Below are 13686 nucleotides of genomic sequence, written 5' to 3'. Positions count from 1 at the left end.
TTCGGTTTGGGGGGGATCAAAAAATTCAAGTAGAAGCTAACAAAGAACAAGCACAGAAAAATTCCCAAAGCTGTGAAACCTTACTACTTAAGATAATGACAGAAATTTATGACTGCTTCCTTCTCCGGCAGAAAGGAGCACAATTAGAAGGCTGAAAACAACAGGCCCTTTGTACCAGCATGTTATGTTTTGCTTATTCTATTACACACTGGCTGGGAGATAAGAATAAACAGGACAACACCCTGTCTAACCCCAGGAGGAGGGAGCGGAGGGAAAGCTGGTGACGTTCATTTTTGGGCATGTATGTGCACACCGTTCATTCCCCCAAATTGGGGTACTTGAGAAAACTGTGCCTGCAATAGTCAGGAACTAGTGTAAGCACCCAGAAGCCCTTTATTGCACAATCACATCTTTAGAACAAGCCATGTATAATAGGGAGCTTTACAGTCTTTCTCCGGCTGCGAAGCACACTGAAGATATTTAAGTAATTGATGATTATTTCTCTCTGCTCTCTATCAATCCTATTTTTGTTCAGCCTTTGAGAAACTTAAAAATTAGGATGAGCAAACATAAAAACACTGCCTCCCTCCCTGTGACCTCACGTGTCAAAAAAGCTGGGAAGGAATCCACCAGCAGCCAGCGGGGAAGGGAAACGTGGTGCCCTGGGACTGCTTTCTCCCTGCTCCACAAAGGGAGAGTTGCCGGGCCTTGCGCCAGGAACTCTGATGCTCCCACAGTGGCGAATTCTGCTCAAGGACAGCAGTTGCTAAGCCAAGTCAGGTTCTAACTAGCCAATCCCAAGACGGTATGGCACTGCTGGTTCTCATAAAACCGAGAAAAGATGACCTCCCTTTCGACTCTCTCCCCATAACTCCTGATGGCCCAGAACCATCAATCCCCACTCAACCTCTGCCATTTCTTGGTGGCTCTTCCTAGGTCTCCTCATACTGGTGCACAGGTGGCTTGGTGACCCAAGACCTGAGGGACCATGGGACCTCCTGGCACCTAAAATGAGTGTAAGGAGGGAACTAAGAAAAGCCACTCTAAAATCTCGTTGCCCTCCAGCCACACGCCTTCTTTCTGCTCCTCCAGCCCATCTCAGTGGTTCCCACCTTGGGGCCTTTGGACCTGAACTCCCTCAGCCTGGGTTGCTTTTCTCCCAGATTGTTCACGAGGCTGGCTCCTTTCTGTTTTTCAGTCTCGTGGCACCTGCCACTCTTTAAAGAAGACTTTGCCAGGGCGCCTGAGTGGCTCAGTCATTAAGCGTCTGCCTTCGGCTCAGGTCATGATCCCAGGGTCCTGGGATCGAGCCCCGCATTGGGCTCCCTGCTCAGTGGGGAGTCTGCTTCTCCCTCTCCCACTCCCCCTGCTGTGTTCCCTCTCTCACTGTGTCTCTCTCTGTCAAATAAATAAATAAAATTTAAAAAAAAAAAAAAAAAAAGAGTTTGCCACCACCCCCCCACCTCAGACCCTAACGATCACTCTGTCACTGAGTTGGTTTTTATTGTTTATAGCATACATCTTAGTCCTGGTTTTTAAGTACACAGTTCTCTCCCCTGACTAGAATGTAAGTTCCGTGATGACAGAGATCGCATCAATCTTGTTCACCCCTGTAGACTCAGCATCTTAAATCCTACCTGGCATACAGTATGTGCTTAATAGAAATTTACTGGAAGGATGAATAGATGAATAAATAAACAATGTACAGACGAACAAAACAATCTGGGACGAAACCAGTGGAAAAACAAGTGAAAGCAGAATTGTCACCTAATGTCAACCACACTGCCACTTTTTTTTTTTTTTCCAATTTTCCAAGTGGAACCAGGGGTGAAGCTACCTGTGAATGGTAGAGCAGGGAAGTAGAGTCACAGAAAACACAGCTTTTTTTATTCGGTGCTCTAGACGTAAAACCGCTCTGAAATGATTTGCAGGAGATTCTTGAAATTCAAATAGAGGAGGAAAAAAAAAAAAAGAATGTATTTGGATGTCAGCAAGGTAGTTCTGCCAACCTAATTATGCCCCGTGACATGTAATTGTGAGCTGCTGAAAGACAAATGGCGAAGCAAAGCATTTATTATAAACACCGACAGAGGTTAAGACTGAGGTGTTAATTTTTAAGCAACTGTCATAAATCTGGTTCCAGGATATTATTTCATTAACATTATTATTATTATAACGAAGAGTGTAAGCATGATGATGAGCTCCTTTCATGTATTTCTCAATATCTGGGAAATGAGGCTTACTAGTCCATCCCTAGCTGAGACACCTGAGAAAATACGAGAACACAATGAAAATGGCAGAATGCTAATTATACCAACATGAAGAGAATGTGTCTATACATTGGAGATTCACTTAAAATGCATTCATATCTTTGGCTAGACACCATATTACTCAATCCAAGAAAGGTACACTCCACAGCTCCTTATATGGCAGACTCGGCCTCTATGGAAGGACAAGCAAAATGAAACAAAAACAGAAAGCCTACACGCACTGAATGAGAAAATTATGGACTACAACTAGTCAGTAGTGTCTTAAAGGCAAACTAGGGATTTTTCTCAGAATCAGAACGGAATGAAAGCATCTCTCCCCTGGAACAGTGACTGAGAAAAGGACGGGGGGTTCCTCTTATACAAAAGGTGACCAACGGGCGCCTGGGTGGCTCAGTTGGTTAAGCAACTGCCTTCGGTTCAGGTCATGGTCCTGGAGTCCCGGGATCGAGTCCCACATCGGGCTCCCTGCTCAGCGAGGAGCCTGCTTCTCCCTCTGACCCTCCCCCCTCTCATGTACTCTCTCTCATTCTCGCTCTCTCAAATAAATAAATAAATCTTTAAAAAAAAGGTGACCAAAAACCATGATGTGCAGTCTTGATAGATGGTCTAGTTACTGCTATGTTGGAAAAGCATTCCAAGTTCTAAAACGTTGTCTTTGTGTCATTTACCTTCTGATAAGCTGATCTGTAATTATCATACATTCAAATTATACAAGTGTGTTTCTCCCCACTTTACTGAAATAGAAGAATCGGGCTCCAAAGAGAGAGGAGAGTTTTAAGATTATCCATACAAACTATGATATGTAATATTTCAAATACAGTGAAATCTTTACAGATGTCATCCAAAAATTTAAAAAACTCTTCAAAATGGTTACTAACAATTTACCCACTTTAGTTCATGTGGGAATGTTTAATGCCATTCACCAAAAAAAGAATACTACAATGGTATAAAATGGTATTCATTATGATTAGGACCTAATCACTAAAGAAGTCCAGAGGTATGGAATTTATGATCTCGCATACATGTTTATAAAATGTGGACTCAGCAAAGAACCATTTAATCTACCAAGAAATCCTTTGATCTTTAGTGCATTACAATGAACAAGACAATGACAAGTTTCAGTACAGAGGTCTTTTGGGATAATTCCTACTAGACTCGGGATTTCTCTGTTCCTGTTTAGGGTACAGAGCTGACCTACAAGACTGTCATTTTTTGTTCCAGCTTTGCTTTTACAGAGCCCCAAGCAAAACCCTGACCATAAATAAGGCAGCAGGGCCCCGGGAGCCAGCTGAGTCATAAACCCCACTCAGTTGCATGTGGCTCAAGGTGTTGGGATCCCGCGAGAGTCAAGCCAAGCCAAGTGGAATCAATTTAGGCCACAGTTAGGAAAAACACAGTGCTCCCCCCCCACCCCCAACTGGCAGTGGAAGATACCATAATCCTCCCTCTGCATCTCAAATACAGGAAACAGTTAACTAAGCTCAGGAAAACATCTAGACCAGGGCAGACTACTTCCACTGTCTAAAAAGAAAGAAAAAAGTGGGGAAAAAATGATATTTGACAACCAACCACAAATTTTTAAATGTATGATTCTTCTGTTTTTAAGCATAAAAGCAGTCTTGTTGCTGCTGAGTTATTATCACCACCACATTTTCTGACATTTGTGCCCAGTACCATTTGGCCTTAGGGTTCTTAGGCTTCTTACTTTCAAAATACAGAGTTAAGCATGTTTAAGTCACTTTAAATATCTCAAAAAGCAGCAAACCCACTGCCTACCTGCTTGGGCATGCAAACTTGCAAAGAGAGGCTTCACAGAATGGCCTGCAGGTCAACAAATTATGGTTTTGGCAGACTGCTGTCAGGAAGGAGCTACAGAAAATGAGGTCCTCTGTATGAAAAATACTCTGCCTCTGGTTCCCTCAGGTCAGAACTTGGAACTGTTAGCAAACATGCCCTGAAAAACTGCAACTCTCATAAAGTGCTAAAGACTCCCAAATAAATACAGCCCCTCAAAACTGGGTACAAATGAGAAACATTTAATGAACAACCCCTTTCTTCGCCAACAATTCTGCTTAAATTAAGTCCAGCAGACTCTTCAAAGGGACCGAAGAAGCCCCCCTGTTAAGACAAATTCTATATATAGACATCCCAAACAATATTGATGCATGTTACCAAATATAGACAATTACCCTAGTTTCTACATTTCTATTATCTTCATAAATACAGGATAAAAAATCAGCCTAAATGACTTTCTCAGACCTCCTCAAGGATTAAGAATAGCTAGCCAGCTTTAAAAAGTATACGTATGTAGTAAAGATCAAAAGCAAATGTTCTGGTCAGTTCTTTTCGACTCAGAATGTATGCAGTTTTCAGGGAAAACACCACAAACAACAGCTGCTCCAAAGCATGGAAATTAACTGGCAGCAGGAATTTCCTTGACTAATAGGGAAAAACTTAAGTCACGTGTTTTGATGAGCTTATTCTTCCTATCCTTAGTCAAGCATATTCACTGTTAATGATTAAGATTTTCAAACAGAAATATAACCAAGTAAAATCCAGAGTGCATAACAAGTAAAATGCTGAGGGAAACTCAGGTACCTATTACTGAATGAACGATAGCATCAAGGAACGAGTTTTAGATGAAAATAACAGAGAGGGAAAGGGTCAACTTGCGTGTCTTGATTTTCCGTAAGAACAAAACTGAGAAAACAGTAAGAATAATGCACTTATTATATTTAAAAATAGTAGCAAGACAAGTGACTCCCCCCCACTTCCCCACCCCCCCAGTAAGCCATCTGCTTTGAGCTGTTTTTCCAGCAGCGGTGATGGATTTACACTGATCCATCCACAGTCTCTCTGACACAGGGGCTCTCGAGTCGTTGCCCTTGTGACCAATGTCGAGAATGGATGAGACAGCTGGTCAGGATTAGGTGAGCAGCCCGTGGCCCTGGAACTAAGTTGTGTTACTCTGCCCAGAGCTATGACCTTGCGTTCATTAGCATTGTGCTCTCACCACCTAAGCTAACCAGCCACTCATCAGCCACAGTCCAACATACATCACTCTGGGGGCATAATGTGTTTTCAATCCGAGCAACAACGTGAGCTTTTTATTTTCAAGGCAGTTGATTGAGCCCATGACACCTAAAGGCTGCCTCCCGCGTGGTGGAATCTACACGCAGACTCTCCCTCAAGGCAGCAATGAGAGGTCCAAGCAGACCCTCCTAACCAAATGGCAGCTCTGACAGCGTTCAGGAAAAGCAAGAAATCGTCGAAGTCATTCCAAAGCATGTAATCCGAGTGCCACCATGGCACAACATACCTGGCCATCCCCAGACTCGGGAAGTTGGCAGGAACGATGAGGATGTCCAGCCTGGAGAACGGGTGTGTTCCCAGGATGGAGTATGCTGCTGAGAGGCACGGGGGGACCAGCCGCAGAAGGGTCTCTTGACAGGCACCCTGGAGGCACACTGGGGCAAAGACCCGATGAGGAACAATCTCCTGGGTGGTAGCGGAAGGATTCTGGAAGCGGCAGGGGTATTCCGTGTGACCACAAACGCCAACATACCTGGGAACAACACAAAATAAACAGATGAGCTTTATGGTAAATCAGGTTTATTCTTGTTGCCGTGGAGGTGAGCAACTCTCACAGACGTGCACAACTTCTAAGAGACAGTGGTGCACATGGGCTCCCAATCAAGACAGTTCAACTGAATTCTTGGCTTGGCTATTTCTGTGCAGCAGTGAAAACTTACTGGTCAAAATACTTACTGACGCGCTGAATTGACTGAATAGCTTCAATCTAAACTCTAAGTGAAAGTAGATTTTACTACTTATTTTAGAATAACAGGGGGAAACCCTCCAAGACTCAAAGCAACGGAACAACCCCCTCCTGAAAGTAAAAAGCAAAATTTCTGCCCTTAGAAATGTGCTTTTCAAATATCACCATGGAAAAAAATCTCCAAATCAGAAACAATTCGTAACTCAGAACGTTAAGGATGGTGCAAAGCCAAATTTGGGATCCCATTCTGGAATCTCCTAGAATAAAAGATGTGGACTCAGGTAGAATAATGAACCCAATGATAGGACAGGTTTCAACTTTTCAAAAGAACACAATCCATTTTACTCAAATGTTATCTAGGTGCTCTTATTAAAGGCCATCAGAAGTTGTGTTCTTACGGAATACAGAGGCATTTCTGAAACAATACCTTCCCCAGTGCTCTTTCGATACAAATTGAACTGAATCAACCTTTTAAGGAAACAGATCGGAGCCCAGCCGGTACCATCTGATCACTGCCAGTTCTTCTGTCAAAGGTGGAGCCAAGCAAGAATTCCTAGAACCTGACTCATAGACCTCGAGAGAACTTATCTACACAAAGAAACCCACATCAAAGGGAACTCAATTTTTTTTGCCTGTTCACACATCCTTTATTCAAACACAATGGAAAGCCCCTCTAATTTTAATTGACAAATTATAATTCTAACTATGGGTTTTTGTTGGAGTCACGGTGAATAATGAGAAACCTTAAGATGCTGGCATGTCCCAAAAGGGGCACGCCACAACAATAATTCCTCTCCAGATTTCTAAAGTGCCTTTCGCTCATCCAAAGCCAGCTCCGCCCAAGGAGATCCACACAGCTCTGGAGATAAGCCTCGCCGTCCCCCAGCCTGGTGCATAGAACACAGCTTCCAGCACGGGGGACATTTCACCACGGGTGAGGGTAAGAAAAATGGTTGGAGACCCCTCAACACTCCTGCCAGGATAAGGTGACAGCAAGAATATAATGACTGACATCGAATGCTAGCCAACGCTCCTGGATTGATACCCTTGCTTTATGGAGAAAGTGAGGACAGGTGCCTGGTGGTAAACATTTAACACGAAAATGTTGCAAATGTCTACCCAATGACAAGTACCCAAAGGTCTTATGAAGCCATTTATTGAGTTAATCACCTAATATATTTACAGAGATGTATAATGGGCGATAATAATTTAAGCTTACACTCTACTAAAAAACTTTCAGAGCACATTAAATAATGGAGAGACTGGAGGTGTGGAGGCATCTTCAGTACAAAGTTAGGGCATAAGTTTAAATTCTACTTATGAAAGCATAATTTCGCAGAGGTATTCCACCGGCCTATCTAGAAAATTATCATGGGGCCAGAATATTTCTTGCAGCCAAGAAAGGTCAGAGAATAGTTGGAGGTATAAAAAAAAAAAAAAAAAGCCAATTTGTAGGGGCACCTGGGTGGCTCAGTCTGTTGAGCATCTGGCTCTGGATTTCAGCTCGGGTCATGATCTCAGGGTCACACTGGGCATGGAGCCTGTTTGGGATTTTCTCTCTCTCCCTCTCCCTCTGCCCCTCTCCCCTCCCTAGCTCGAATGCTCGCACTCTCTCTCTCTCAAAAAAAAACAAAAAACAAAAAAAATCCACACAATTTGTTGAAGAGAAAAGGTGAGTTAAATTCTCTCTGGATATGAACGGCTCTAGCCAGGGGGATGAAGATTATTCCAGCTGTGTGTATTAGCACCGTTTTTCATAATCAAAGCCTGGAAGAAAATGCAGGACTTTAAGGCAATCAAGCTACGGGCAAGTGAGACCATTAAGGCTCCCAATAAAAATGGAAGTGGCTGGGGCACCTGGGTGGCTCAGTCAGTTAAGCGTCAGACTCCTGATCTCGGCTCAGGTCATGATCTCAGGGTCATGAGATAGAGCCCAGCATCAGGCATCAGTGGGGAGTCCATCTGAGATCTCTCTCTCCCTCTGCCCCTCCCCCTGCTCACGTGCATGTGATCTCTCTCTCTCTCTCAAATAAATAAATAAAATTTTTTTAAAAATGGAAGTGGCATCAGGGAAGATGACACAAAGGTTCTGACATCGGGATCAGGAAAGCTGGGCTTCAGTGGCTGTTCTCAGACGGGCTAACTGTGACGTGAGGAAAGCCCCTCAGTACCTGGGGGCTCCTTCTCGTCATCTCTAACATGGTCTCACAAAAATGGCTGCAGGGGGCGGGGAGGGGAGGAATTGATTAGAGGGAACTTACTGGGTGTGGGAGCGTTCTCTGTATCAGTTTAGGGTGTAAACGATGGTCAAAAACTCATCAAGCCAAACACTTAAGATCTGTGCATTTTATTGTATGTTAATTATACTTTAATTAAAAAAAACAAAAAATGGTTTCTAAGGTTTCTTCTGGCACTGTGATTCTATGGCAACTCTCCACATGAGGCCCCCGCCCCTTTTCACGCCAACAGCCTTGTTCCTGAAGTGGTGAGGGAATACTGTACGTTTCTAATGTCATGAATAGTCCTCCATGAAGCCAGAATTCACTCAAACATGCTTTCTTTCCCAGTAACCTTCAGCTGTTCATTTCTGTATCTGTGCCTGCTCCAACCTACTCTCAGTATCATCAGCGAATCAAGCATTTGCAAATCGCTATTCCCTGTGCCCACACTTATAATCAGGGTAAATATTTTAATAGTTAAGATTAATAATAATGCTTGTTATTTATAAATAATCTGCACTGATGATAATAAGAATAATAAACAATAACTCCTCCCACAACTGCTACTGAATATTTACTATGTGGCAAGAACTGTTCTGAACACTTCATGTGCATTATCCCAATTAATCCACACAACATTCCTAAGGAATAAGAACTATTCTTTTCATCACATCGTGAGTCATCATAAGCTCCTCCCTCCCGACCTTCCTTCCCCACATACTGCATTAATCTTCTTGAGTAAATTTGGGTCCTGGATTTTTCTAGAAGCTGAGCTCAGCTGCTCTGTGGTTCTCTGGTTTCCTGCTCCTCCTTGTCAATGTTGCCCATTAATATTGCCAAGAGTGGGAAGAACTGGTGAAATAAATATTAGGCTGGTAAATGATGGGAACCAGAACATTGGTTCCCTCTCCTACGATTGCTGGGCTGAAATTATTTTACAAGAGGTTTCTCCACGGAAGAAGGGTGACCACGTTTCACTCAGAATCACAAGGTTGGAAGTTGCCTAAAGAGGTTCTCTCCTTCAGCCCTCCTCTTGTTTCAAGAACGAGATGTATTGAAAGTAGCTGACACAGACATTTCCCTGTCATAGGCTCAAAAGGAATCACTGGAAGTTTCCCCTGGGAATGCATGTCCTTTTTTCACCGTTCAACCTGACAATTTAGTAATTATTTCCTGCATTCTTGCTCTACTCAAGGCACCCCAAAGGTATGCCATGTACAGACATATGAATAAATTTCCAACCCTACCTTTGAGGAGTTTACAGTTTTGTTGGAAGAAAAAATTTAAAATTCTGATGAGTACAGTGACACAGTAAGATGTTTAGACAATTTATTAACATATTTTAGCAAGCAGAGTAGATGCTTGGATACGGTAAAAATCACAAGTGTTCAAAATGCCAGCACCAGCCCCCAATGAGTTGTTGACAATGATGTCAATATATACGATGATACAGTTGTGCCTGAAAGCTGGATGGGTTTCCTTAGGGCATTCTAGGATTTTACAAAGCAAAATGCAGCATGTGCTATAAAAACCAGAAGGCTGAACTACACCAGGGAGCCAGGGCTGGAGAAATCACACCAAGCCAGGAAGATTTGGAAAGGCTTCTCTTATAGCAAAGGGTGTACTGGAAATTGGTATTTTTCCCCCATGACTTATATATCATTCCTTCTTTCCTAGCCTTTCAAAGATACAGAAATAGGGCCTCATCCTGCAAGGTCCACAGGCCACTTTCCATAGACTTCACAACTCTCAAAAAGACCGCTTCTCCCACCAAGCCATCCCTTCTTTAGGATGAACAACCTCAATGCCTTTTCTTCTTCGTGGAACGTATTTTCCACGCTTTTAATAATTTTTGCTGAGTTCCTCTGGACTTTATCCAAGTTTCCGTGTCGTGCCTAAACTGTATGGGCCCAAAGTGAAGACAGTGCTTTAACAAAGGCCTCCAGAGGTTAAACAATACAAAGATTCCTCTGTGGCTGGAGACGGTTATGCTGCAGCCGAAGAAAATTAATAAACTTTCAATGGTTTACCTAAATGCCTTCTAATTAATGTATTTACCAAAATGCTCACCCAGAGTGGGCCGGAACACGTGTGGAATTGGAGCTGGAAGAGGGAATATTCTTCCTATAATTTAGCCCACATGAACAGTGATCAAAAGTTCAGTGACCAATACTTTGGCCAAATTTCTGGGACCCAGATGAACACTTTAGGCAAATGAAAGCCTGTGGTATATAAGGCCCCTATAAAAGTTACATTTACGTGAATTGAACTGGTGGTCTCAGGAAGGTTTGAAGTAGAAAAGGGGGGCGGGGAAGGCAAGGGAACCAGATGTGAACATAACCGAAAACACGACTGCAGTTGGCACTTCAGAGTACCTTTGTTGGCAAACCGAGCATGCAGCCAGAGATTTAATGGATAAAAACACAAAGCTACCCTCTGATGACTAAAGACAGCACACATGAAGCACGCAGCCAGGGAAGGATTAAGCAAATGCAAGCTATTATTTTATCAGCAGTACATTTCTGATGGACAAGCTTGGTGATAAATGAAGGGGAAACTTCGTCATAGCATGTCAGACATGGAAGGGAGTGTGGGAAGGACTCCATTCCCCAGGCCTCGCGTTCCCACATGAGGATGTGCCTCCCTGGAGTGGCACCTTTGACCTGGCTCCAGCTGCTCTGATCGGCTTGGCCACTCTTGGGCTTCCTCTTTTCCAATCTGCTTGCCCACAGATGGGGTACTTTCTGGCCATGAGGCAGCCTGCGTGGACCTGTGCTGTGGAGAACAGCAGCAGTCCAGCTGCGCAGGTAACTGGATGGGCCAGTCTATCTGGCTTGGAAACGGAGTATTAGAAAGCCCACTGAGGTCGTGCACCCGAGCAGTCCTGAGCTCAGGCCAATTATGAAAACTTTCCCTGTGCTCTCCTTCTGCCTGTTTCACAGCTGGTTGCAAACTTGAAAAGACAAGAAAAGAGTCATACTGATCCCCTTCCCCTAAACCCCAACTGGAATTTCAGATGCCGTCTCTTCCCAGAATGCCCACATGAAGTGGCCACAGCCGCCTCCTTCACAATTATGGATGCAAATAAGGTGAAAAGCCACCTCAGTGGCCCCTGGGCAGCAGAAGGAACACATAAGAAATGGTTGCTGCCCGCTCCCCAACCTCATATCCCTGGGAATATGGCTAGAAGGACAAAATAACACATTTCTTTCTTTGCCTTCCCCTAAGGTGCACGGATTTCAACTGCATACCTCCTCTGACAGTCAAGCAGCCCTGAGGCTGCTTCTTCACCATGAAGAATTGGAAAACCCCAAGCAAAGTCTTTATTCCACAGAGCAGGAAAGAATGGCTTTGCCCTGAGAACCCTACCCAAGCAGTACGGACTGCTTCACACTCAAAGGCAGAACTCTCAACTTCTGTCGTCTGTACCAGCGTGACACATTTCAATCAGTAACAGTCACTCAGTCATGGTACTGACTCTCCAGGTAGGAAGGTGGATCAGACTCCAGGTGAGGCATGGACATCATACACAGTTTTTAAAAGTCCCCAGGTAGGGGGGCGTCTGGGTGGCTCAGTCGTTAAGTGTCTGCCTTCGGCTCAGGTCATGATCCCAGAGTCCTGGGATCGAGCCTCACATCAGGCTCCCTGCTCCGCGGGAAGCCTGCTTCTCCCTCTCGCACTCCCCCTGCTTGTGTTCCCTCTCTGGCTGTCTTTCTCTCTGTCAAATAAATAAAACCTTTAAAAAAAGTCCCCAGGTAGGGGCACCTGGGTGGCACAGTCAGTTAAGTGTCCGACTCTTGGTTTTGGCTCAGGCCATGATTTCGGGATCCTGGGATCGAGCCCCACATCGGACTCCACGTGGAGTCTGCTTGAGATTCTCTCTCCTTCTCCCTCTGCCCCTCCCGCTTGTGCGCTCTCTCTAAAATAAATAAATAAATCTTAAAAAAACAAAACAAAAAAAACCCAATGTCCCCAGGTAAGATTCTGAATCACCTCCGTAAGGAGTCAAGCCCAGATAGGAATCCAGGTGTTGAAACTCAGTAGAGATACGAACACGGACACATTGCTGTCTAAAGCCTCAGTATCTTTATCTATAAAATTGTGATAATAAAGCCTATCTATCTTATAGGCTTACTCTCAGGACTAACCAAGATGACATTTAGATCAAGACTCCCTGACTTCAAACATCCAGTGACTTCTGTATCAATTCAGGACAGGCTAGGATATGTTGCAATACCAAACATCCCCAGTGTTTCAGCGGCTTAACAACAAAAAAAAAAAGTTTATTTCTTGCTCATAACAAGTCCACTGAGGATCCAAGTAACTCTCCAGGGCACCTGTCCTTCCCACGCAGAAATCTGGGCTACCCGAAATTGCAAAATGAGGCCTATTCTGAGCTCAGTGGCAGGGGAAGGATCACTTGAGGGTCTCACATGCAATTAAACATCCCCACATGAAAGTAACACGTGTCACTTCTGTCCACAACTCTCCTCTTCCCTCAAGCGTGCATAAATAAAATCCAAGAAGCAACCTCGGATACTCTGTATAGCTCAGGGGAGATAGTCCACAATAGGCAAGTTACTAAGCAGGAAGTGGAAACTACCTCCCTTCCTCCAAAAAGCAAAACACAAGCAATAAGACATGCCTGTCATAGGAGAGGGCTCAGTGGCTTTCCGTCCTCACAGTACCAACCGTCACTGCAGCCACTGCAGTAAGAGTGAAAGCAACATGGCAAAATATAACCGGCACAAAAGGAATCTGCACGAAAAGCGTATCTTAGTTGGTTTTCAAGGATGAACTAGCCATCTGTACCATTACTCTGGGCTTTCTCCACCAGAAGGTAATGGACCTAGTGCCTCTGTGTAAACAGGAAAAGTGATTAAACTGAGCTGGGTGTAAAAGTCCTAGGAATGAACATGATGCAATGATGCACAATTTGGACACTTTGTACCTCCTATGGACATTCCCCTCCTCCCTTTTGGCTCTCAAAGTTAGAAACAGTTGGACGTGTGGGGAGGCTGTGAGTGAATATCTAATGGTCTGTGCTGCTTTTTAAAAACTTTAAACAGATTTTTCTCCGATCATTCTGAAAAAAGAAGAAACCACTACCAAAGTTAATGGAGTCCTGACCCAGTAGGTTACTCGTTGCCCCATGACCTTGCAACAGCTACCTTGTGTCCTGAGCTCGGAGCAGGCTGACTAGCCCCACTGAAGGAGGGCTGACCCTACAAATGTACTGCTAACAGCAGTCCCGGGGACCTAAACAGCAGAGTGGCCTACAAAGTAATCCAACAGACAAGCAACTCCTTTTCATTAAGTTGTGTTTTTGACCAAATAAGCACTGAAAACCAAAGTTAAAAAGTATAGGAGGGAAAGTGTTGAATCTGAGGATTCTGTTGACATACCCAAACACATAAAA

The 13686-nt window shown here is 44.0% G+C and overlaps 1 protein-coding gene across 14 annotated transcripts in view; it reads right to left on the bottom strand.

The window, feature by feature from the left end:
* The window catches only part of AOPEP (aminopeptidase O (putative)), a 335871-nt gene that overhangs the window by 254055 nt on the left and 68130 nt on the right, over window positions 1–13686 (bottom strand). For all 14 annotated transcript variants that reach the window (XR_014139966.1, XR_014139965.1, XR_014139968.1 and 11 more), the window contains one exon: window positions 5590–5835. Coding sequence is in view for 8 of the 14 variants with exons in the window: in XM_081802940.1 (XP_081659066.1) it covers window positions 5590–5835 (246 nt within the window). In the remaining 6 variants the exon portion in view is untranslated. The remainder of the gene's footprint in view (window positions 1–5589; window positions 5836–13686) is intronic.

This window comes from Leptonychotes weddellii, chromosome 14 (genome assembly GCF_054177405.1).
Source record: "Leptonychotes weddellii isolate Sample4059 chromosome 14, ASM5417740v2, whole genome shotgun sequence".
Taxonomy (NCBI): Eukaryota; Metazoa; Chordata; class Mammalia; order Carnivora; family Phocidae; genus Leptonychotes; species Leptonychotes weddellii.
The sequence above is the reverse complement of the archived record's forward strand: the minus strand, read 5'-3'. Positions and strand labels throughout refer to the sequence as shown.